The sequence below is a fragment of the Neomonachus schauinslandi genome, chromosome X (genome assembly GCF_002201575.2).
Source record: "Neomonachus schauinslandi chromosome X, ASM220157v2, whole genome shotgun sequence".
NCBI classification, from domain to species: Eukaryota; Metazoa; Chordata; class Mammalia; order Carnivora; family Phocidae; genus Neomonachus; species Neomonachus schauinslandi.
This window is the reverse complement of record NC_058419.1, coordinates 69,774,191-69,796,674: the sequence shown is the minus strand read 5'-3', so window position 1 is coordinate 69,796,674 and position 22,484 is coordinate 69,774,191. Positions and strand designations below refer to the sequence as shown.

Genomic DNA, 22,484 nt, shown 5'->3' with positions numbered 1-22,484 from the left:
CTGCCTTGTTTTGATGGAGGATATGGGTAAATCTTGCCTAGGCTGGAGTTAGTATTTAATTTGAACCCTGTATTTCCTGTCTTAGCACTCGATTCCTGCTGTGGAATTAAGACAGCCCTTCTTTCCTACCCATATGGGGCCCATCAAACTTCGGCAGTTCCATCGCCCACCTCTGAAGAAGTACTCCTTCGGGGCACTCTCTCAGCCAGGTCCCCACTCAGTCCAGCCCTTGCTAAAACACATCAAAAAGAAGGCTAAGGTATGACTGAACTCTGTTTAGGAAAACAAAAACAAAAACAAAAAAAAAACAGCTGTAAAAGACGGTAGAGTACAAATTGGGGAAACGGACATGATATTAATATCGATGATATTAGGGAATTACTTTTTTCTCAGATGGAATGTTATTATAGTTATTTAGGAGAATATCCTTATTCTTAGGGGATGCATGTGAAAATACTTAAGGGTGAAGTGTCATGATGACTGCAGCTTTCAAAAATGATTCAGGGGGTGCCTGGGTGGCTCAGTCGGTTAAGCGTCTGCCTTCGGCTCAGGTCATGATCCCAGGGTTCTGGGATCGAGCCCTGCATCGGGCTCCCTGCTCAGCAGAGAGCCTGCTTCTCTCCCTCTGCCTGCCGCTCCCCCTGCTTGTGCACGCGCCTTTTCTCTGTCAAATAAATAAAATCTTTAAAAAATGATCAGCAAAATCTGTAGAGATAATTTTAGATAAAACAAATAATGTAAGATATAAAGGTATATCTAGGTGGTGGGATAGTAAGTGGTCATAGTGTCAACTTCATGGTTGAAAACTTTTACAATGAAGTTTAAAAAAAGGCAAGGCAAAATCATTTTTGGTGTCATAGTCCCAGAATGAACATCAGTTTGCAGTTCTCGTCCTGTCAGGAGCTGAACTGTATTCTCTTTGTTCTGGGCAGATGAGAGAACAAGAGAGACAAGCTTCTGGTGGTGGAGAGATGTTTTTTATGCGCACACCTCAGGACCTCACAGGCAAAGATGGAGATCTTATTCTTGCAGAATACAGTGAGGAAAATGGACCATTAATGATGCAGGTTGGCATGGCAACCAAGATAAAAAACTACTATAAACGGGTGAGTGTCTGAGAAAACATTTGTTACTAACATAGTTGTCATTACATATCCAGCAATAGTCTGCGAACATATATTTTGTCTTTTTTATGCTGTAAATTTTTTGGGAGAAAGAAATGGTATCTTTTTTGTAGTGGGTAATATTGCTGAAACGCTATGCTCAAGGAATATTTTGTGTAGGTTTATTGATTCTAGTCTGTGATAGTAACTGGGTCTTCTGTGTCCCTTCTAGAAACCTGGAAAAGATCCTGGAGCCCCAGATTGTAAATACGGAGAAACTGTTTACTGCCATACATCTCCCTTCTTGGGCTCTCTCCATCCTGGCCAATTGCTGCAGGTGAGGGATTCTTTCCTGTTAACAACTCTTTCCTAAGGAACTTGACAGGTGAGGGGCTCATGAGCCCAGAAAGAGCCAATTCTAGTTGATTGAGGTACTGTTTATATATGAAGTATGGGGAGGATCAGTATAATCCCCAAATGATTATAGTCCCCAAATTTTCTTTTGATCTTTTTTTTTAAAACTGGCTCCTAATAATGTTATTTGTAAACTAAATTTGAAATAGTTTTTGGAAAACATACACTGGTAAGAAGTCCAGAAACATCTGGGTGGCATACGGAAGTCAACCTGGGATTAATAATTTACTGTAGTTAACTAATGAGTATTTAATGTGTATCTGCAGAATTGGTGTATTTTCATTGTATTAGTCATGATCATTTTGAGGTATTAAAGCACACCTGAACCATGCCATTTACAGTCCTTAGCCATAGTAAAGTGTTTCCCGCCCCCCCCCCCTTTATGTTCTGATGGGTGTAGAGAGGCCCTCTGATAACAGAGCTTTTACATGTTTTGTTAAAGGGAAGTACAGAGGTGCACGAATGATGTGAGGACATCTCTAGCACTGTCCTCCATTTCTCTTGGTAGTCTTAACCACTTTTCCTCCTCTTACAGCTAGTGTATTCTATTACTACTATTGCTTATTCTCCCAAAGCATCTTTAGACTGTTCCTGGCCTTCCTCTCCCTATAACTTTCTGTTGTGGCTACTTTTATAGTCTCTTAAAGATCCTCTTTTATCGGGGTGCCTGGGTGGCTCAATTGGTTAAGCGTCTGCCTTTGGCTCAGGTCATGATCCCGGGGTCCTGGGATTGAGGCCCGCATTGCATCAGGCTCCCTGCTCAGTGGGGAGTCTGCTTCTCCCTCTCCCACTGCTGCTCCCCCTGCTTGTGCTTTCTCTCACTCTCTCTCCCGCTCTCTGTCAAATAAATAAATAAAATCTTTAAAGAAAACTCTCTTTTATCTTCTGTAATTCTGTTTTTCTCCCCATTTCACGCTTAAAATTTTCTTTTCTTCCCCCCACACTTAGAATTTTCTATCCACATCCATATATTGAAGGTTTTCTTTGTTTCTGTCCTCCTTTCTGATTTTCCGGGAAGTCTTTCTCTCGAATCACAGGCTTGATTGGTCCCTATCTGGCTGCTACTTAAGCTCAAATGTTTCTGTCCTTTGTGTTTAGTCTGTCTTTTCTAGCACACTTTCTACTCCCATTAGTTTTGGTTTTGTCATTTTATTAATTTATTTAACAAATGTTTTGGTGTTACCTACGTTCTGTCAGGAGCTATGCTGGGCCTAGGGTAGTAATATAGTACTTGTTAGTTTACGGAGTCATTGTCGTATATAATCATAGCAGTCTTGCAAGATATAGGCATTTTAAAGTATCTCTATTTTGTAGATGAGGACAGTTAAGCTCAGAGATATTAAATAACTAATCTGACATCATACAGTGAGTAGCAGAGTCAGTGTCATCTGAATCTAAATCCTGTAGTTTCCCTACTACTGACTCTTAAAGGTAGCCAGTGGGTAAAAATTTACTTTCTAATCCTGTTTGACATTCCATATTCCAGTTTGTTTGTATTACTGGATAGGTTTTAGACGGCATTATGGGGATGGAGAGCAAACAAGCTTGATTTTCCTTTCTCCTTAGTTGACTAAATTTCCTAGGGCTTCTTTGTATATAACTTTTGTGTTTTTACTTTTGGTAGGCATTTGAGAACAATCTTTTTCGTGCCCCAATTTACCTTCATAAGATGCCAGAAACTGACTTCCTTATCATTCGGACAAGACAAGGTTACTATATTCGGGAATTAGTGGATATTTTTGTGGTCGGCCAGCAGTGCCCCTTGTTTGAAGTTCCTGGGCCCAACTCCAAAAGGGCTAATACACATATTCGAGACTTTCTCCAGGTAAGAATGTCAGAATAGGGAGGTGGGTCAGGATGCACATAACAGGGTATTGTGGATTTGGGGGCACATCAGGAAAGATCAAAATACATAGGGGCTTAGCAGGGGAAGGAGCCCTGGCGAGCACTTTTGTCCTCTGTTTTGCCAAATGAAAAACATTCGGTTTGTTGGGCAGGTTTTTATTTACCGCCTCTTCTGGAAGAGTAAAGATCGGCCACGGCGGATCCGAATGGAAGATATAAAAAAAGCCTTTCCTTCTCACTCAGAAAGTAGCATCCGGAAGAGGCTAAAGCTCTGTGCTGACTTCAAACGCACAGGTCATCACTTGTGACTAATTATTTGTTCTGTCTCTTTCTAAGAAAGGAATTAATGGCTTTCAATGAAAGGATAAGCATACAGCTCACAGATTTAGAAATTGATAGTCATCAAAAGAGGGAAGTAGTAAATCTAATTATGGAGGCTCTGATTGTGTTTTGATTTGTGCCTGCCAGGAAATTCATTGTATGTTCGATGTCATGAGGTGCAGGAAACCTAGCAGCAGGGGTTTTCTTCGGCAGTCAGGCTAACTGTGGCTAGACTTTCTGGGACATTGCGTGGTTCAGTCTCGGTTTGTTATCCTTGTTGCTGTCAGTGGAAGGGCCTTTGGAATGCAGAATGGTCTCATTCTCTCTACTTTTTCTAGGGATGGACTCAAACTGGTGGGTGTTGAAGTCTGATTTTCGTTTACCAACTGAAGAGGAGATCAGAGCTATGGTGTCTCCAGAGCAGTGCTGTGCTTATTATAGCATGATAGCTGCAGAGCAGCGACTGAAGGTGAACACCTTCCTCTTAGGCGCTGCCTGTGCCCGTGCGTTTGTTTCAGAGAGATGAGGATGAAGACTGTCCTCACTGGCTTAGAAACAATGCTTACTAGATTATTAACCGGTTACTTAAAAATTCAGGCTCTGAGGTACTCTGTGTATGTTGGTTCTGAGGAAAACTACAGCATAGCTAAGTATCATTGGGAAGGCTTAACGAGGGACTTAGGGCATATTGTTTCATCCATTTGGGTGGTGACTTTAAACTTTGTTCTTTACAGGACAGGTATGTAAATAGGGCAAATACGTCAAGGTTGTTTTCCATAGCCTTCCAGGTGGGCAGAGGTGATGGTGCTGGACATGTGCTATAGAGAAGCACAATATCCTTCTCAGGCCCAAACAGGAAAGATCTAGCCGGGGTGAGATAGCGCAGCTATACCACTGAGTTAGTGAGTCTGCAGTAATGAGCATCTCTACTTAGCTTCCTTTATGGGCCTTAACTATCTATATATCAGCTGGCAAGTTCCCTGAAATGTAATATATCTTCTGATAGCCTAAGGATGTAGAGTGGTGACAGAGACAGTGAAGACTTTACAACGTACTTTGATATTCTGTACTTGGTACTTAATGAAACTTGTACTTTGTGTTTTCCGATTTATTGATTGGTTTGTGCTTAGATTTGTGCTCTTCCAGGATGCTGGCTATGGTGAGAAGTCCTTTTTTGCTCCAGAAGAAGAAAATGAGGAAGATTTCCAGATGAAGATTGATGATGAGGTAAGGCTTTACACTAATTTTTTTTGAAGATTTTATTTATTTGACAGAGACACAGCGAGAGAGGGAACACAAGCAGGGGGAGTAGGAGAGGGAGAAGCCGGCTTCCCGCCGAGCAGGGAGCCCAATGCGAGGCTCTATCCCAGGACCCTGGGACCATGACCTGAGCCAAAGGCAGACGCTTAACGACTAAGCCACCCAGGTGCCCCTTTACACTAATTTTTTAAAATTAATTACTTCTTTTAGAGAGTGAGAGAGTGTGTGAGCAGGGGTGGGTGGGGTGGGTGGAGGGAGAGAATCTCAAGTAGACTCCCACCTTGAGCATGGAGCCCAATGTGGGGCTCGATCTCATAACCCTGAGATCATGACCTGAGCTGAAATCAAGAGTTGGATGCTCAGCTGACTGAGCCACCCAGGCACCCTGGCTTTATGCTAATTTTTATTAGTACATCCCATTTACCCATTTTTATTTTTTCTATTTTTCCTTTTTCTTAGAAAAACAGCTTTATTGAGATAAGATTGACATACTATAAGCAGCACGTACTTAAAGTGTACTATTTGATATGTTGTGATGTATGTTTATATCTGTGAATTCTCATAATAAGATAGTGAATGTATCTGTCACCCCCAAAAGTTTCTTTGTACCCCCTTTGGAATTCCTTTTTCCTGTCTCCTCCCTTCACTCTACCCTCCTTGTGCCCTGACAGCCACTGATACTTTCTGTCACTATAGATTAGCTCACATTTTCTACATTTTTAGATAAATGGACTCATTCAGTATGTACTCTTTCTTTTTTTAATTGTGGTAAAATATACATAACAAAATTTGCCACCTTAACCTTTAAGTGTACAGTTCGATAACGTTAGGTATGTTCACACTGCTATATAACCAATTTCCAGAACTCTTTTCATCTTTTTTTTTTTAAATTTTATTTATTTATTTGACGGAGAGAGAGACACAGTGAGAGAGGGAACACAAGCAGGGGGAGTGGAAGAGGGAGAAGCAGGCTTCCCGCGGAACAGGGAGCCCGATGTGGGGCTCGATCCCAGAGTCCTGGGATCATGACCTGAGCCGAAGGCAGACGCTTAACGACTGAGCCACCCAGACGCCCCGTGAGAACTCTTTTCATCTTGCAAAACTGAAACTCTGTTAGCCATTAAATGACAAGTCCCCATTTCTTCCTCCCCCAGCCTCTGCAACCACCATTCTACTTTCTGTCTCTTAATGAATTTTACTACTCTAGGTACTTCCCCTAAGTGGAATCATACAGTATTGTTTTTATGTGACTGGTTTATTTTACCCAGCATGATATCCTCAAAGTTCATGCATGTTGTAGCATATACCAGAATTTCCTTCCTTTTTAAGGCTGAATAACATTCCACTGTGTGTATATACCGTATTTCGTTTATCCATTGATCCACCGATGGACATTTGGGTTGCTATTGTGAATAGTGCTGCTGTGAACATGGGTATGCAAATCTCTCTTCAAGATTCTGTTTTCTGTTCTTTTGCATATATACCCAGAAGTGGATTACTGGATCACGCAGTAGTTCTATTTTTAGTTTTTTGAGCAAACTCCATACTTACTTTCTTCAAAGCAGCTGCAGCATTTTACGTTCCTATCAGTGGTATATAAGAATTTCAATTTCTCCACACTCTTGCCAACACTTACTATTTTTTTGATAGTAGCCATTCTAATGGTTGTGAGGTGATATCTCATTGTGATTTTGATTTGCATTTCCCTAATGATTAGTAATGTTGAGCCATCCTCTCGTGTACTTACTGGACATTTGTATATCTTCTGAGAAAGGTCTATTCAAGTCCTTTGCTCATTTTTGAATTGGGTTATTTGGTTTCCGTTGTTGAGTTGTAGGAGTTTTTTATAAATTCTGGATATTAATCTCTCATCAGATACATGCTGTGCCCATATTTTCTCCCATAGGTTGCCTTTTCATTCTGTTGTGTCCTTTGATGCAGAGAAGTTTTTAATTGAGATACAGTCCAGTGTATCTAATTTTACTTTTGTTGATTGTGCTTTTCGTTTCATATCCAAGAAATCATTGTCAAATCCAGTGTCATGGTTTTTCCTCTACGTTTTCTTCTAAGAGTTTTATATTTTTAATTCTTATACTTAGGTCTTTGATCCATTGTGAGTTATATAGGAAAATATTTCCAATGGATGAAGTATAAAATGACACCCGATGGCACCAGATTAGGTTGTCGCCACCAGTCACACTAGTAGTGGATAACACCTGAGCAGCCACACCCATTCAAACTAGCCTTCCACAATACTGCCCTCATTCCCAGTTAGGGAAGACACCAAAAGCTAAGGGCGGAGGTATGCTTTCTTCCTTTGCCTTGTTAGCTATGATCACGCCACGTTATATTTACTTTTAGGTCAGGACGCTCCTTCATTTTTTTGGGCTTCTTCTCAGGAGGACCCTTAAGCTTCTCCTTTTCCTGGTTCCGCTTAAGCCGCCGAAGTTGCTCTTGAATCCTCCGCCGTTCCTTCCGCATCTCTTCTCGATGCTGTTCATCAAAAAGGGCAAACTTCCGACTGAATAGCAAGGGGGAAAAATATCACAGGACCGTAAGCAAAGCTAAACCAAGACGACTGTCCTGATAGCTAAACACCTCAGAACTAAAGTAACGCATCCGGACAGAAATAAAAGGGGCTACCCGCATCCCCATCTCCCCCACTCATCAGCCTTCCACGTGCAGAGCGGCACCTCTCTCAGGATGAGACGTCCTGAGTCATCCCTAAGATTTTTGCCAACCAACCACAAGGCAAAGGACCCAGGTGGAACTGAAAACATGCCTTTATTTTGGAGCAAATTTGCAACTCGCCCTGTGATTTGACTCTGCCCAAACCCAAAGACCTAAAGGCACCCAACCAACAAAGACTTCCAACTTCCAACCGTACAGAATCCTGTCACTCAAACTCCAGCACCTACCTCATCCCCACCCCCCACCACTTTTATCATCCTCCTCATCGTACTGGAAAGCGGTGAGTCAAACTCACATGAATTCCTCATCTTTTGTGGTCCGTATGCGCACATAGGCATCAATGACAGCTGGCTTTCGGACGGTCTCACAGCGAACGTACTCTTTCCCCTCTTCATCTCGAAATGTGCGATAAATCTTGAGACAACGGCCGGTGGCAGAAGAGTTAAGGCTAGTCACAGAAGCTGTGTCATCATCTCTGTGATTGTTTCCTGATGCTGCTGAACCTGCTGCTGCAAGGCAGAAAAAGATTTCCACACATTCCCCCTACCACCCAAACGGTCGTTTTTCCGAGGTAGACTGGAGACCTCGAAGCTCAACGTGCCACAAAAGTACAGTTCTACTGAAGGCATCGTATGGTTCTATAGAAAGCATCTGCATCACCACCAGCCCGCAAATACACTGATTTGTCCTTTCCTGACTTCCATTTTACCACTGCCACTGTTCCCATTTTTCTCAGTACGAGAAGTTCTGAAAGGAACTCAAAGAACTACATGTTTGTTAGAGGGGACAGAAAAATAGATGTATCCTGATTCCTCTGAACAGCAGAAGAAGAAAGTCTAAGTAGCAAGTAGCTGATGATCACATTAAAGAAAAGCACCCAAGCACCAAAGGGGAAAAGGGCACCACAGAAACAAGCCCAGAGTCTTAGGGCCTAGAGTATGCATCCCAAACCTGAACATGAATGAAGAGGAATCACCTGACACTAGCTTCCAATTCAGTAGGGTTTGTGGTGAGGCCTGAGAATCTGCATTTCTAACAAGCTCCCGTGTGATGTGACTACTGCTGGTCTAAGACCGCCCCAGTGGAAAGGCTTTATCACATCTTTACAAAGTAGTCAGAACACAAAATTATACAAGGCTTTTATAGAGAGGAGGAAACCAAGGAAAAGACTACAGGGAGTGAGAACAGTCATTTAAATCTCCATCTTCGGCCTTTACCCTCCCTCTCATAGTATCTATATCCAAGTTTTCATTTGCCTGCTTGACGTCTATACCAGGAAGTGTCGTGGGGGACCTCAAACTCCACACATTACACCTTCCCTTCTCACACCTGCTTCTTTCTCTGGAGTTTCCTACTTTAATCAATGGTACCACCATCTTTCTGGCAAGCCCGGAGTGAAATCTTAAGGTCACCTTGATTTTTCACCTCTTTTCATTCCCAATATCCATATCCCAAACCAGTTCAGGCCTTTATCATCCCCACTCTCAACTTTTACAATTTTTGGTTGGTGATTTTTAACTCTATTTAGGGTCTAGGACTCCTTTGAGAATCTTCTGCAAGTCACGGATCTTCTCAGAAAAGGCACATTTGCACAGAACTTTACATATGATTTCAGAGGGTTCAAGAGCAACCCCTCAAATTTATCCACGAAATCGGTTTTAAAAACTCTTAGCCTCTAGGACAAATGCCCAGAAAGCTCACTTGACGTACAGCACTGCTAGCCCCGGCTTGGACAGGCCCGATACAGACAGAGGCAGCAGTGGGTTGGCGGCATCTCTTCAATCTGGGCCCCCCAGACAAACCTCCAGTCCAGTTTGTGGTTACCTCTCTACCTCATCTACAGGCTTTTCTATACTCATTCCCTACTTCTTCTGCCTCCAGCTTTGGCTCAGTTCTTAGTCTGCGGTTATTTACACTTTTCCGATCCTTCTCTTTCTTGTCTGTGAAGCCACTACCCTCACCCAGTAGCATCCGCTGTAGTTCCTTCCGCTCCTGCTCCTCCCGCTCGCGTGATAGCTGAGAGCTGGTTTTCTTATTCTGCAACATGTTCTCAATGTTCTTTCCCATTTCTTCAAAGTCACTGTCTTCAGCTGAGCTGCTGTCTGTGTCAGTTGATAATACTTCGGTTGATGACAAAACTCTGAACAGAGAAAAAAAACGATGTTACAAATTAGGATGAGGGGAAACATGAAAGTGCATGAAAAGCTGAAGAAATGTGCTTTTAGGCAACAGTGGGAAATTGGGAAATCAACCTTAAAAAGGAATACCCAAAATCCACTAAGACATGGGGGCCTTAACAGAAAAGCTTTACGAAGTTTTCCCCGACTTTTGTCAACAAAGCAAATCTAAAATACGAAATAGCACAGCAACTCTTTCAGAACTCCTAGAGAAAGCCTGAGAAATAAAACAGCACACTGGTAATTTTTAACAGAGTGTTACCATCCTCCCACAAGTAAGCCTTCTGGAAAAAAAAAACAAAAAAACAAAAAACCACTTACTGTCCCCTATCAACACTGTAATAACTGTCAGGCCCAAGTAGGCCACAAAAGTTGCCATGGAACCTAGAGTACCTCTTGCCAATGCAAAACCTTTGCCAAGTTACTCTGAAAGGAGTAGGTGTTCTAGCAGTATCGTAAACAGATACCACCCTGAAATCTCAGATACCTGACCACCTAGTCACATTATCAGGTGACCTCCTCTTCATTATAATATAGTGTCTGGGACCCCTCCCCTTTACAGCTTGGATTTTCTGCAGCACTAAAGCAACACACTTGTTCTGTAGGTCAAAGATGCGCTGACATTCCTCTTTGTAACGCTCTTGATGCTCAGCCACAGAAAACCTTGACCCACGGGCAAATTTACTCATGGGCCCCTCTCCAGAGCGGGCCTGCTCTGTGGACATTGTGCGGACTACGTCGATCACTTCCCAGCGGGACAACTTTTTAATCTACGAGAGAGACAGACACAAACACATACAGATTTTCTGTATAGTTCTGCGTTAAATCATCAGAGATTTCAACCTAAATCATCGGAGATTTCAAAGAATAAACCAAGGCACACAGAGAGCCAGACCAAAAAAAAAACACCCAAAGTAGGTTAAACAGAAAGCTCGGGGAAAGCTAACTCCTGAAAAAGTGCCTAAGATCCAGTGTACTACAACCTACACCACAAAATTATCCAAATAGTTCTTTGCCTCTGCCTCCTAGCTTTTCCCTCTCTGTACGAAGCCCCCCTAGGAGACTCTTAAGTTTTCCTCTTCCATGCTCACCTCTTCTTCAGGCACGCCAAATTTACGTAGGAGCTGCTTGGCATTTTTCAGTGAAAGGCGACGGAGATCTGCATCTGTTCCTGTCACTGTCTTCTTCACTGGCTGAGGCTCCTTATCATCCTACCTCCAACATAAAACAGGCAAAATTGTAATAAGCTGAACTCCTTATAAGAGGCACCTAAGCCATCATGTCAGCTTAAGTGCCAGATCCTCCAGCCCCTTCACTTTCACTCCTTAACCTCCATTTCTTCCTCCCTTGATTTTTAGTTTCTAGGATTTCAGACAGTCTCACCTTCTGCTGTGTTGGTTTGTTTGGAATCTTGACATAGGAGAATCCTTCACCACACCCTGTAGGATCTGCCACCCCAGTCACCTCCAGGAGACACTTGCCCTTCATGGCAGCAATGAAAGCCCTTGTGGTGTTCCAAGGAGCAGTGCGAACCTGAGGTATAGAAAAAGATTCTGAGGGCTATGGGAAACATTTGCTCTACGTCTAGCCATACTTAGAAGGTCTGAATAATTACAATAATGGACAATTTGATGCTTTCTTCAATTATCCACAAAGATCAACAGTTGTATATAAAGCTGCCCAGTATTCACCTTACTCTTCCTCCCCTCTATGGTACTTATGTTATGATATTAAACAGAAATCAAGATCTCAGCCAGTGTAAGGAGGAATATGCGGAACAGTGGTACCCTTCAGCCCCATATCCCCTGCGATATACTGAGAGTTCTCAAAGAACTCTCCCCACCCTCATGATGCTCAAAGAGGTTGATGATGCATTTGACTGCCCAACTGCTCAAATGGCTTTAGAATAGCCAATACATTCTATAATTAAATGATAAGCATGTTTTACAAAGTACTGGCTTTAACCCCAGGGTCCATTCTACCTCTGCCACTGGTTTGGTCAAAAATGTCTGTCCTCTCCTGGGACCCTGAATAGTATTTACTGACCCTGCAAAATAATCAGGGAATTAAGACAAGAGGAATGCGCTTGTCCACACACACCAGTTAAGAATATACACGATTAGCTAAAAAGTGGCCAATTCGCTAATCAAGATTCAATCTCGAAGGCTATTTGACAAAATCCTTACTTTCTGAAATTCTCAGACATCTACTCATTTTTCACTCCAACCTCAAAAGAACACCACAATGCTTCTTCACTCACTCTGTCGAACCTCATTTACAATCATTCGCTGATTTAACAGGTATTTATTGAACACCTACCACATGCCAGGCACTACTTTCCCATGGACCTCATGTTAGTGAGGAAGAGACAAATAACCAAATTCAATAGTGCATGATCAGTGCATTGATAGGAAAGTAAAAAGTGTTACATGTACATAAAGAAGGTAAGAATGATGAGCCAATACAGTGGGAGTGAGGGCAGGAGTCAGGGTAAGTTTCCAAGGAAATAGGTGAAGGTAAGATGGTAGAGGAGTGGCAAGAAAATATTCTAGGCAGAGGCAAAAGCAGTTGCAAAATCCTGGAAGGCAAAAGAAAGAAATTGAGGGGACTGAATGAACTTTAGTATGTTTGGAGCTTAGAGTACAAGATGGACAGTGACAGGAGATGAGAGGAGGTTAGAGTTACGTAAAAGACCCAAAACATGTAGCACCTTGTAAATCATGTGAAGAGCTTCTTTCTAAAAGAAGTGAGGACCCAAAGGAAGTCTTTGGGCAAGAAAGTCATATGATCAGATTTTGGTTTTAAATTTTTACTTTAAAAAGGTCATAAAAAATGGTAGCTGGAATAATTGGACATTCATATGCAAGAAAAAGAGGCTTAATCTATACCTTGAACCCTATACAAAAATCAAAAGGGATCTAAAACGTAAGACCTAAAACAACAAAACTTTTAGAAGAAAACATAAAAGAAAATCTTTGCATCCTTGAGTTAGATAAAAATTTCTTAGCTACAATACCAAAACCACAAGAAACAGAGAAAACTGACAATTTGGATTTCTGCTCTTCATAAAACACTGTTAAAACAATTAAAAGACAAACCACAGACTGGGAGAAAATTTTTGCAAATCACATACCTGATAGAGCAGTTGGACCTAGAATACACAGAGAACTTCAAAACTCAATGAGAAGAAAAACAAGAAACCAATTAAAAACAAAAATGGACTAAAAAGATGAACAGACACTTGACCAAAGAAGATGTCTGGATGATAAATAAGACATGAAAAGATGCTCAACACCCTTAGCCACTAGGGAAATGCAAATCAAAACAGCAGTGAGAGACCATTTCACATCTGACAGGAGGGCCATAATAATAATAAAAAGAACAAATGCTGACAAGGATGTGGAAAAACTAGAACCCTCATACATTGCTAATAGGGATGTAAAAATAATACAGTCACTGTGGAAAATAGTCTGGTAGTTCCTTCAAATCACAGGGCGAGTTGCAAATTTGCTCCAAAATAAAGGCATGTTTTCAGTTCCACCTGGGTCCTTTGCCTTGTGGTTGGTTGGCAAAAATCTTAGGGATGACTCAGGACGTCTCATCCTGAGAGAGGTGCCGCTCTGCACGTGGAAGGCTGATGAGTGGGGGAGATGGGGATGCGGGTAGCCCCTTTTATTTCTGTCCGGATGCGTTACTTTAGTTCTGAGGTGTTTAGCTATCAGGACAGTCGTCTTGGTTTAGCTTTGCTTACGGTCCTGTGATATTTTTCCCCCTTGCTATTCAGTCGGAAGTTTGCCCTTTTTGATGAACAGCATCGAGAAGAGATGCGGAAGGAACGGCGGAGGATTCAAGAGCAACTTCGGCGGCTTAAGCGGAACCAGGAAAAGGAGAAGCTTAAGGGTCCTCCTGAGAAGAAGCCCAAAAAAATGAAGGAGCGTCCTGACCTAAAAGTAAATATAACGTGGCGTGATCATAGCTAACAAGGCAAAGGAAGAAAGCATACCTCCGCCCTTAGCTTTTGGTGTCTTCCCTAACTGGGAATGAGGGCAGTATTGTGGAAGGCTAGTTTGAATGGGTGTGGCTGCTCAGGTGTTATCCACTACTAGTGTGACTGGTGGCGACAACCTAATCTGGTGCCATCGGGTGTCATTTTATACTTCATCCGTTGGAAATATTTCCTAGGGGTTGAGATAGGCTTGGTTGAGAGAGATGTTTTTTATGTGTACATTTGTGTGTGTGTGTGTGTATGTGTTTGCATGTACCCATACACACATCCTTTAAAAATTGTACACATTGAAAGAAGCAATAGGAAAGAAACTTACCAGTACAGGTTGCTTTCCATGATTTAGGTAGGATTCTAGATATTACTATACTCTGTAACTATCATGTACACCGTAGAATGAGGCCACTGCTGTGTAAAACGATAGCTGTCTCATAGTGGTGTTGCAGTAAGTGATACAATGCCTGGGAAGCACTTTACAAACTGTATAAAGTTCTCAGCAAATGTAAACCGCTGGTGACATGTACTGAGATCATTAATATTTTCACTTGATCTTAGCCAAAAGGCCGAGAAGCGATGAGATCATTAATATTTTCAAGGTTCTTTCTTATATATGATATTCTATAAATACGATACGGTGTTGAGGCCATTTTATAACTGACCTCAGTTTCAGAGGTCAGTAGCAAAACTGAGACGGAGACTCGGTATTACTGAGCCCTTTCCTTGGGACTGGAAGTTTATACCCATGCTGGCTGCCTGTGCTGCTGAACACAGCCCTGGGCTTCCAACAGACTTTGTCCTGCATATTTAACATCTTCATACTCTCCCGAGGGTGGAAATCCTCTCCCTTTTCTTCCTCGCTTGATTTTTTAAGAATGTCCAGCCTCTGGATTGCATTTTATTTTTGGTGTGTCATTTCCATTCAGGCTCTTTTGTCCAGTGGCTTCAGGTTGACAGGTGTAGAACAGTTCTGTTACGACAACAGTTGTGCACCTGCCTTGTATGTGTTTTGTAAAGCGAACATTAGGCCGCCTGTTTACCTCTGACATGTTGCTACTTTTCCTTTTGCAGCTGAAATGTGGGGCTTGTGGTGCCATTGGGCACATGAGGACAAACAAATTCTGCCCCCTCTACTATCAAACAAATGCTCCACCTTCCAACCCCGTTGCCATGACAGAGGAGCAGGAGGAGGAGTTAGAAAAGACGGTCATTCATAATGATAATGAAGAACTTATCAAGGTCGAAGGGACCAAGATTGTCCTGGGGAAACAGCTAATTGAGAGGTAAGGGATAGCAGGCGGGAAGTGCTGTGGAGAGATCCGCTGGAGGTCGATTATACAAAGGGTGGCACAGGTGGATGTGATGTGTTCTCTGAAGTGGAGCTCCGAGCTCGGGAACGTTGATGGCTTTTCCTCAGTTGTCAGCAATGACAGTTACGGCCTTTTGTCCTAAAGCACTCCCCAGGCTCTCCCACTTGCCTCGGGCCATGCGACCTAACTTTTAACCAAATAAAACCACCCTTCCCAGGGTGGTTATGAAGATAAAATGACAGACTATATAAACATGTAGTACGGTGCCTGGCATATGGTAGGTGCTCTTCCTGTTCTACTTCCGGGCACTCCTCACATTTGTTGAGTCCCTAATCTCAGAGTGTTCCGGTAACGGACCATCCCAGAAAGACCAAGGAGATGTAAACTATGCTCATCCCTGTCTCTTGCTTTCAGGGAATTTAATAGATAATCAAGTGGAGAAGTTTTTAAATTAAAACATTTTCCCCCTAACTTGTGAGTTTGAAAATTGCAAACCTACAAAAAAGTTGAAAGGTTAATACAATATATCATTCCTCTAAAGTCACTAACTTAACATTCGTCACATTTGTTTCATCTTTATATGTCTAAAACTTTTTTTTTTTTTTTGCTGAACTCTTTGGAAATAAGTTGGACGCATCTTGTTGTTTCACTCAGAAGTTCTTTAGCACACATCGTCTAAGAATAAGGATAGAACAACAGGATACTACCGTTACACTTAATAAAATTAGCATTAGTTCAGTAGTATCTAATATTTGGTTCCTACAGAAATTTCTCTGGTTATCTCAATGTCCTTTATGGCCTGCCCTACCCCCAACTCAGGATCCAATTCCCGTTCAGACATTAAGTATTTTGAGTGTCTCATTCTAGAACTGTTGTCTCCTCCTATGTTGGTTTTCATGGCATTGACTTATTTGAAGAGTCCAGGCCAATTGTCTCCATATTCTGGATTTGTCTGATTGTTTTCTCATTGATTATGTTTAGATTAAATGTCTTTGGCAAGATTACTACATAGGTGATATTATGTACTTACTACACTACATCAAGAAGCACATAATGTCAGGTTTTCTCACTATTTTGATCATCTTGTTTAAGTGGTGATCCCCAGAACCCTCTATAATAAAGGTATGTTTTTCCCTTTGTAATTAGCATGTGGGTGAATATGCTGTTCCCTAACAGTCTTTCTCTCAGTAGTTGTAGCATCCGTTGATGATCATTGCCTAACTCCGTTGTTACATCGGGGGTTGCAAAATAGTGGTTTTTCTAATAATAGCATTCTTTCTACATTAACTGGCATTCTGTAAAGAAGAGCTTTCCTTTCCTTTCTGTTTGAGTATGTCTATGGATTCTGAAATTCTTCCTTTTGTAAACTTAATGTAATATAATTTATTAACACTATTTGTAATTGTGATGCCCATATTGTCTTACATTTGACCTCTTAAAGCCAGATCCTATGTCCTTTTGAAACAATCCTGTAAATCTTTGAGAACATCTTTGCTTTCTGACACAAGATGTTCTAGGCTGTCTTTGAAATTTCCTTGTTCGAGATCTAGAATCAGCCATTTCTTCCAAGGAGCCCTGGTTCCTTTTATCAGGGAATGGCATTTAGAACCAAGATCTAGGTGTTAGGTATGCTCATTGCCACTGAGATGTCATTGCTTCTAGGCTTTTACTGGACAGAACTAGGAAGTACACATTGTAAACCACACATCAAAACCTTCGTATCAAAACCTCCATTCAAATCGTATCTACGGATTCTTCTTCCTCTTGCCCCAGTCATATCTGTATCCTTTCTCTGTTTCCCCGCATTGATATGTTTATTCATTTGGTCTGTCTGTACATTTGCTATGTACAGAATGGTTTGAGAATCATAATACCAGTACCACTAACAACAAACCTATAAAGTAGATTTGAGGTTTTTTCTGTAGTTTGCTGTCCTTAGACTATATGCCGCTACAGTTGTACAGTCAGGGTATTTTATGTAAAATATATTTAAATTCTCTTTTGTCTGTAATTTTTAATCAATTTGATTTGTTTTGATCAATTTTATTTGTTTCTTACTGAGGTAAAATTCGTAGATACCATTATGTAAGCTTCAGAGGTACAGTATTATAGATTGGTATTTGTATACATTACAAAGTGATCACCACCATAAGTCTAGTTACCACCCATCACCATACAGTTTGTTTTTGCTTCTCTTAGGTTTGGGGCTCTTTTTTCCATTCTTGATTTAATTTATCAATATCCGTAATAGTCATTATGTTTTGAGGCACATTAGAAAAGGAAAATTTAGTGTCTTGATCCCATACAAAGGAAAGGAAGAAGGTGAATGGGCTTTTAATGATTGAGGGAAACTCAGACTAGTTTTTTTTTCCAAACCAGTTTTTCATTTCTTCCTTGTTTCTTCCATTGTAAGTTTAGCCTCGTAGCCCTTGAACCCTAAGGTAGAATGTTGGAGCTGGAAGGGTTCTTGAAATTCCGTTAGCCTAGTTCCCTTATCTTCCAAATAGGAAACTGAGGTGAAGTTGTGGCTTGCCTAGTTCTTTATTAATTTGGAGATCCTATGAGGCCTTGCCTGATCTGAGCCTTAGAATGTGGATGTCTGGCCTTTGGTTTGGCTTTTTCCTCCCCAGGCTCATGCTCAGGTACTTTGGACTTCTTCATTGTAATTGCTTTTTTTTTCTGGGAACTAGAGATAGGGACTGCATGCTATGAAAGTGTTTTTGATTACAGTGCAGATGAGGTTCGCAGAAAATCTCTGGTTCTCAAGTTCCCTAAACAGCAGCTTCCTCCCAAGAAGAAACGGCGAGTTGGAACCACTGTTCACTGTGACTACTTAAATGTGAGTATCTACGTTGCCTCTTTCTGACCAGATGGGGTTCTCATTGATTCCTCCAGCCCTCTAACCCATGGCTCTGGCACAGCCTTAGATTGTCCCTTTGGCCTTGCCCTGAAAATTACGTGTACTGTTCATGACAAGATTCCTAAGCTATAGCTAGAAAGTATTGTGTGTTTGTGTTTCTTATCTAAAGAAGCACTCTGATTTCTTGGTTCTCCCTAGAGACCTCATAAGTCCATTCACCGGCGCCGGACAGACCCAATGGTGACATTGTCCTCCATTTTGGAGTCTATCATCAATGACATGAGAGATCTTCCAAATGTGAGTTCATCGCATTCCTATCTACAGTAGCAATGGCAAAGCCCTTTGTTCTGTCTGTGATTTCAGATAGAGGGCAATAGAGTATACTTATAGGTATGTGGAACTCCTCTGATTCTTTGGGATGTAGTTTTTTGGGTTTGTTTTATTTATTATTTATTTTTTTAAAAAGATTTTGTTTATTTTTTTGTCAGATAGCACAAGAGGGGGGAGCGGCAGGCAGAGGGAGAGGGAGAAGCAGGCTCCCCACTGAGCAGGGAGCCCGATGCGGGGCTCGATCCTAGGACCCCGGGATCATGACCTGAGTCGAAGGCAGACGCTTAACCATCTGAGCCACCCAGGCATCCCTATTTTATTTTTTTTAAATAGTTTAGTAGACAAAACAGACCTACCTGCTTCATCTAGAAAGATGCCTTTGAGAGTTGATGGCCAGGTAGACAGAGGTAAGATGTGAGAGTCTTCAGGAATTGGCTCTGACAAGTGTTCTTTGCTCATGGATAGTGCTGTCTCTTGTTTGCACAGACCTACCCTTTCCATACTCCAGTCAATGCAAAGGTTGTAAAGGACTACTACAAAATCATCACTCGACCAATGGATTTACAAACACTCCGTGAAAATGTGCGCAAACGCCTCTACCCATCTCGGGAAGAGTTCAGAGAGCATTTGGAGCTAATCGTGAAAAATAGTGCAACCTATAATGGTAAGAATCACCCGTCCCTTGACTGCAAAGGTCACCTTTCAGATCCTTATTTGTCTCTTATTAGTCCCAAATTCAGATGAGTTTGGATTGACTGAAAGGATCTACAGTGTATGAGTGCATTTTGGGCTTAGGAAAATCAGATAGTGCACATTTTTGTCATTTAATGTTACTTCTTTTCCCACTTTTTAACGTATCCTCTGGAGAATTCGGAGTCTATCTGGTGAAATGAAACAGTTGCAGGGAGATTAGTGGGAGGAAGAAGTGGGCCTGATTAAAAAGAAGGGAGAGACAGTGTGGATGGAACCTATGCAGAGTGTGTGCACGTGACCATATTTGCTGTGTATGAATCTTTGATGTGATCTACAGATTTGTTATAGGGGCTCTTACATGTTCACTTTGCTCCACATCTGGCAGGGGAGGGAGAACGAAATCTGCGTTGTGTCTTAAAAGGGTAGGGGGACACAGTACAGCTTCTGCATGTCAGGGATCAAGGTTTCTGATCTCCACTTGTATCCTTGAGCGCAGATTCGTGTATAAGCGTGGGGATTAAGGGTACAGAGAGAGAATGAATCCCGGCCTTGCCACTTACTGATTAAGTTACCTTAGACAAGTTATCTTAGACAACCTCTCACAGTCTTCTCAGTTTTGTCATCTGTAAGCGTGGCAGTACCTAGATTCCGAGACCTTTTATAGCAAGCCTGACCCACTTATCTAGTCTCCTGTCCGATACCTGGCTCCCATACCTACTAGAGACTCCTGCCAGATTCAGCGTTGTATTTCGCGAAATAGCCCATGCCATTTCTTCATGCCCTTTGCAGTCTCTGCCCTGTCTGGAATGCCTTTTGCTCCCTTCCAGTGGGAACATGCCCTGTGAATTTCCATTCATATTTCCAGACCAACTCATATCATCTCTTCATGAAGATTTATCCACACTGCCCAAAAGACCCATTTTTTAAATTTTCTGTTCTTCCTAGCAGAATTAAATCGATTTTTATGAGTCTTACTATGTTATATGTAATGAGTTATGTATCTGAATCTGCCATCACTTTGTGACCTCCTGGAGAGACTGTCTTACTCCTCTTTGTATTTTCAGGGCCTAGCAGAGTGCTAGACACACACAAGGGAAGAACACATTTGTTAGGCCCAACTGTCATTCAAATTACAAGGATAAATACTGAAAAGTCAGATTGGAAGAGGAATGAGAAGGTGTTAAGAGTCAACTTTGAAAGTACAGAGCCGAGGTACCTGTGGGTCATTTAGGTGGAGATGTTAGAACAAAGTGGAAAAGCTGAGTTACGACTTTGTCCCAGCCTTAAGCGCCCCCCGGCTCAGTCCTCCTCCTTCCTCCTACCCCCGGCTGATACCAGTAGCAGCGGCACTGCCGGTGGCTGCAAGGGTTTTAACTTGCACCTTCTTTCTGATCTCACCATAAGAGGTCTCTGAAGTGGGCGCTACTGTAATCCTCATTTTACAAATGAACAGATAAGCCTGTAGTGTTCAAATAACCTGACTGAGGTGGTCACACTGCTAAAAAGCGGCAGAGGTGTGAATCCATTCTCACCTCACAACCCTGAAGCGGTCTTCTGCAGAAGTACTGGCAACCTCCTAATTGATGGATCCAGTAGCCACATTCCAGAAATCCGTGTTTACTTAAACAACTTCATTGAGATCTAATTCACATACTGTACAATGCACACATTTAAAGTGGTGAGCCTTAATGTGTATTACCCATGTGGGAGCATGTATCGGTACTTCATTTCCTTTTTATCGTCACATAATACTCCACTGTATAGATACACCCCATTTTTTTTTTTAAAGATTTTATTTATTTATTTGAGAGAGAGAATGAGAGACAGCACAAGAGGGAAGAGGGTCAGAGGGAGAAGCAGGCCCCCCGCTGAGCAGGGAGCCCGATGCGGGACTCGATCCCGGGACTCCAGGATCATGACCTGAGCCGAAGGCAGTCGCTCAACCAACTGAGCCACCCAGGCGCCCGATACACCCCATTTTTAAAACGTGTTCATTGGTTTGTAGACATCTGCATTATTTGTACTTTTTGGTTAGTACAGATAATGCTGCCGTGAATTGTGGATAAGCTTTTGTGTGGACATTTGTTTTCATTTCTCTTGGATGTATACCTAGGGGTGGAATTGCTGGTAACATGTGGTATACATTTAACTTTTTTGAGAAATTATCAAATTGTTTTCCAGAGCAACTGCAGCGTTTTTAATCCCATCAGCAGTGTGTAAGGGTTCTAATTTCTCCACATCCTTGTCAACACTTGTGTTATTGTCCATCTTTTTTATTCTAGCCATCTTGGTGGAGGTGAAGTGGTATTGTGGTTTTGATCTGCAATTCCCTAGAATTGATACACAGCACCGTAGAAGTTTAAGGGGTACAGCATAAGGGTTTGGCTTACTGTGGTGTGAAATGATTACTGCAGTCATTTTAATAAGCATCTATCATCTCATATAGACATAATAAGAAGAAAAAGAAAAAAAATTTCTTCCTTGTGATGAAAACTCTTAGGATTAACTCTCAGTAGCTTTACTGTCTATCATCCAGCAGTGTTAACTGTAGTCCTCCTGCTGTACAAGTACTCACTTCTCTCATAATTTCAAGTTTCTACCTTGTGACCACCTTCCTCCGATTTCCCCCTACCTCTGGTAACCATAAGTCTGATCTTCTTTTTTTTCTACGAGTTTTGTTTTGTTTTGTTTGTTTGTTTTTAAAGATTCTCCGCATAAGTGAGATCATACAGTGTTTGTTTCTGATGTTGAACATCTTTGCATGTTCTTAGAAATCTCTTGAACTCCAGTGTGTTTGACACTATGGACCACTTGTAGCCCCTCGATACTCTCTTCTCTCTTTTCTAGGAGTACTTTCTCTAATGATTTCCTATCTTTTTCATTCTCATGACTTCAGCTACCATGTATCCACTGATATCACTGTCTCCAGCCCCTACCTCTCTTCGGGACTCCATACTCGTGTTTCCGGTTGCCTGCCAGACATGTCCATTTTTCAGTGCCCTACTGGCAACTCTTTATCTGGTTGCCTTATTTAGACCGATGATATTACCATCTGGAAATGATGGCTGTCATTGGTTCTACCCTCTCTTCCCCACATTCATAGATCACTAAGTCCCATAAATTGTAACCTCTACAATTTGCTGGAACACATCTCCTTCCTTTCAGTCTCTGTTGCTGCTTTCTTAGTTGAAGCCCTGTCCTTTCTTGTTGGACCCCTTGCAACAGCTTCCAAACTCCCTTTGCTGCTTGCCTTAATTCTGCACACTGTGATAGGGTAATTTTTTCCAAAACACAAATTTGAAAAATTTTTCCAGCATAAAATCCTTAGTGGCTTTCTATCACCTATGAGACCTTTATAATGTGGCCCTGCTGCCTTTCCAAGTTCCATTTCCTGTTTCTCCTCCACACATACCTGTGTTGCAGTTGTACCAAACTGCTTGTGGTTCTTGTGAAATGTAGTGCCTCACGTTTCTGTTTATT

The 22,484-nt window shown here is 41.8% G+C and overlaps 2 protein-coding genes across 2 annotated transcripts in view; one reads left to right on the top strand and one right to left on the bottom strand.

Annotated features, from left to right (window-relative positions):
* The window catches only part of LOC110571624 (transcription initiation factor TFIID subunit 1), a 73,615-nt gene that overhangs the window by 11,908 nt on the left and 39,223 nt on the right, over window positions 1-22,484 (top strand). The window contains exons 12-23 of the mRNA XM_044911602.1: window positions 86-259; window positions 933-1,106; window positions 1,336-1,440; window positions 3,142-3,342; window positions 3,515-3,656; window positions 4,022-4,152; window positions 4,830-4,910; window positions 13,591-13,761; window positions 14,883-15,094; window positions 17,852-17,960; window positions 18,180-18,278; window positions 18,798-18,975. Coding sequence (XP_044767537.1) covers window positions 86-259; window positions 933-1,106; window positions 1,336-1,440; window positions 3,142-3,342; window positions 3,515-3,656; window positions 4,022-4,152; window positions 4,830-4,910; window positions 13,591-13,761; window positions 14,883-15,094; window positions 17,852-17,960; window positions 18,180-18,278; window positions 18,798-18,975 — 1,777 coding nt within the window. The remainder of the gene's footprint in view (window positions 1-85; window positions 260-932; window positions 1,107-1,335; window positions 1,441-3,141; window positions 3,343-3,514; window positions 3,657-4,021; window positions 4,153-4,829; window positions 4,911-13,590; window positions 13,762-14,882; window positions 15,095-17,851; window positions 17,961-18,179; window positions 18,279-18,797; window positions 18,976-22,484) is intronic.
* Window positions 8,866-11,342, bottom strand: LOC123323420 (transcription initiation factor TFIID subunit 1-like). The gene is made up of 4 exons (XM_044911917.1): window positions 11,195-11,342; window positions 10,903-11,022; window positions 10,406-10,581; window positions 8,866-9,774 (listed from the first exon to the last, which is right to left on the bottom strand). The coding sequence occupies exons 1-4, from the start codon at window positions 11,297-11,299 to the stop codon at window positions 9,468-9,470; spliced, it is 708 nt and encodes a 235-aa protein (XP_044767852.1). The 5' UTR covers window positions 11,300-11,342; the 3' UTR covers window positions 8,866-9,467.

Coding starts and splice junctions, on each gene's coding strand:
- LOC123323420 (XM_044911917.1), bottom strand. CDS start 11,299: ATGAAGGGCAAGTGTCTCCTGGAGGTGACTGGGGTGGCAGATCCTACA. Junction 11,023..11,194: donor ACAAACCAACACAGCAGAAG/GTGAGACTGTCT, acceptor TGTTGGAGGTAG/GATGATAAGGAGCCTCAGCC. Junction 10,582..10,902: donor TTGGCGTGCCTGAAGAAGAG/GTGAGCATGGAA, acceptor TCTCTCTCGTAG/ATTAAAAAGTTGTCCCGCTG.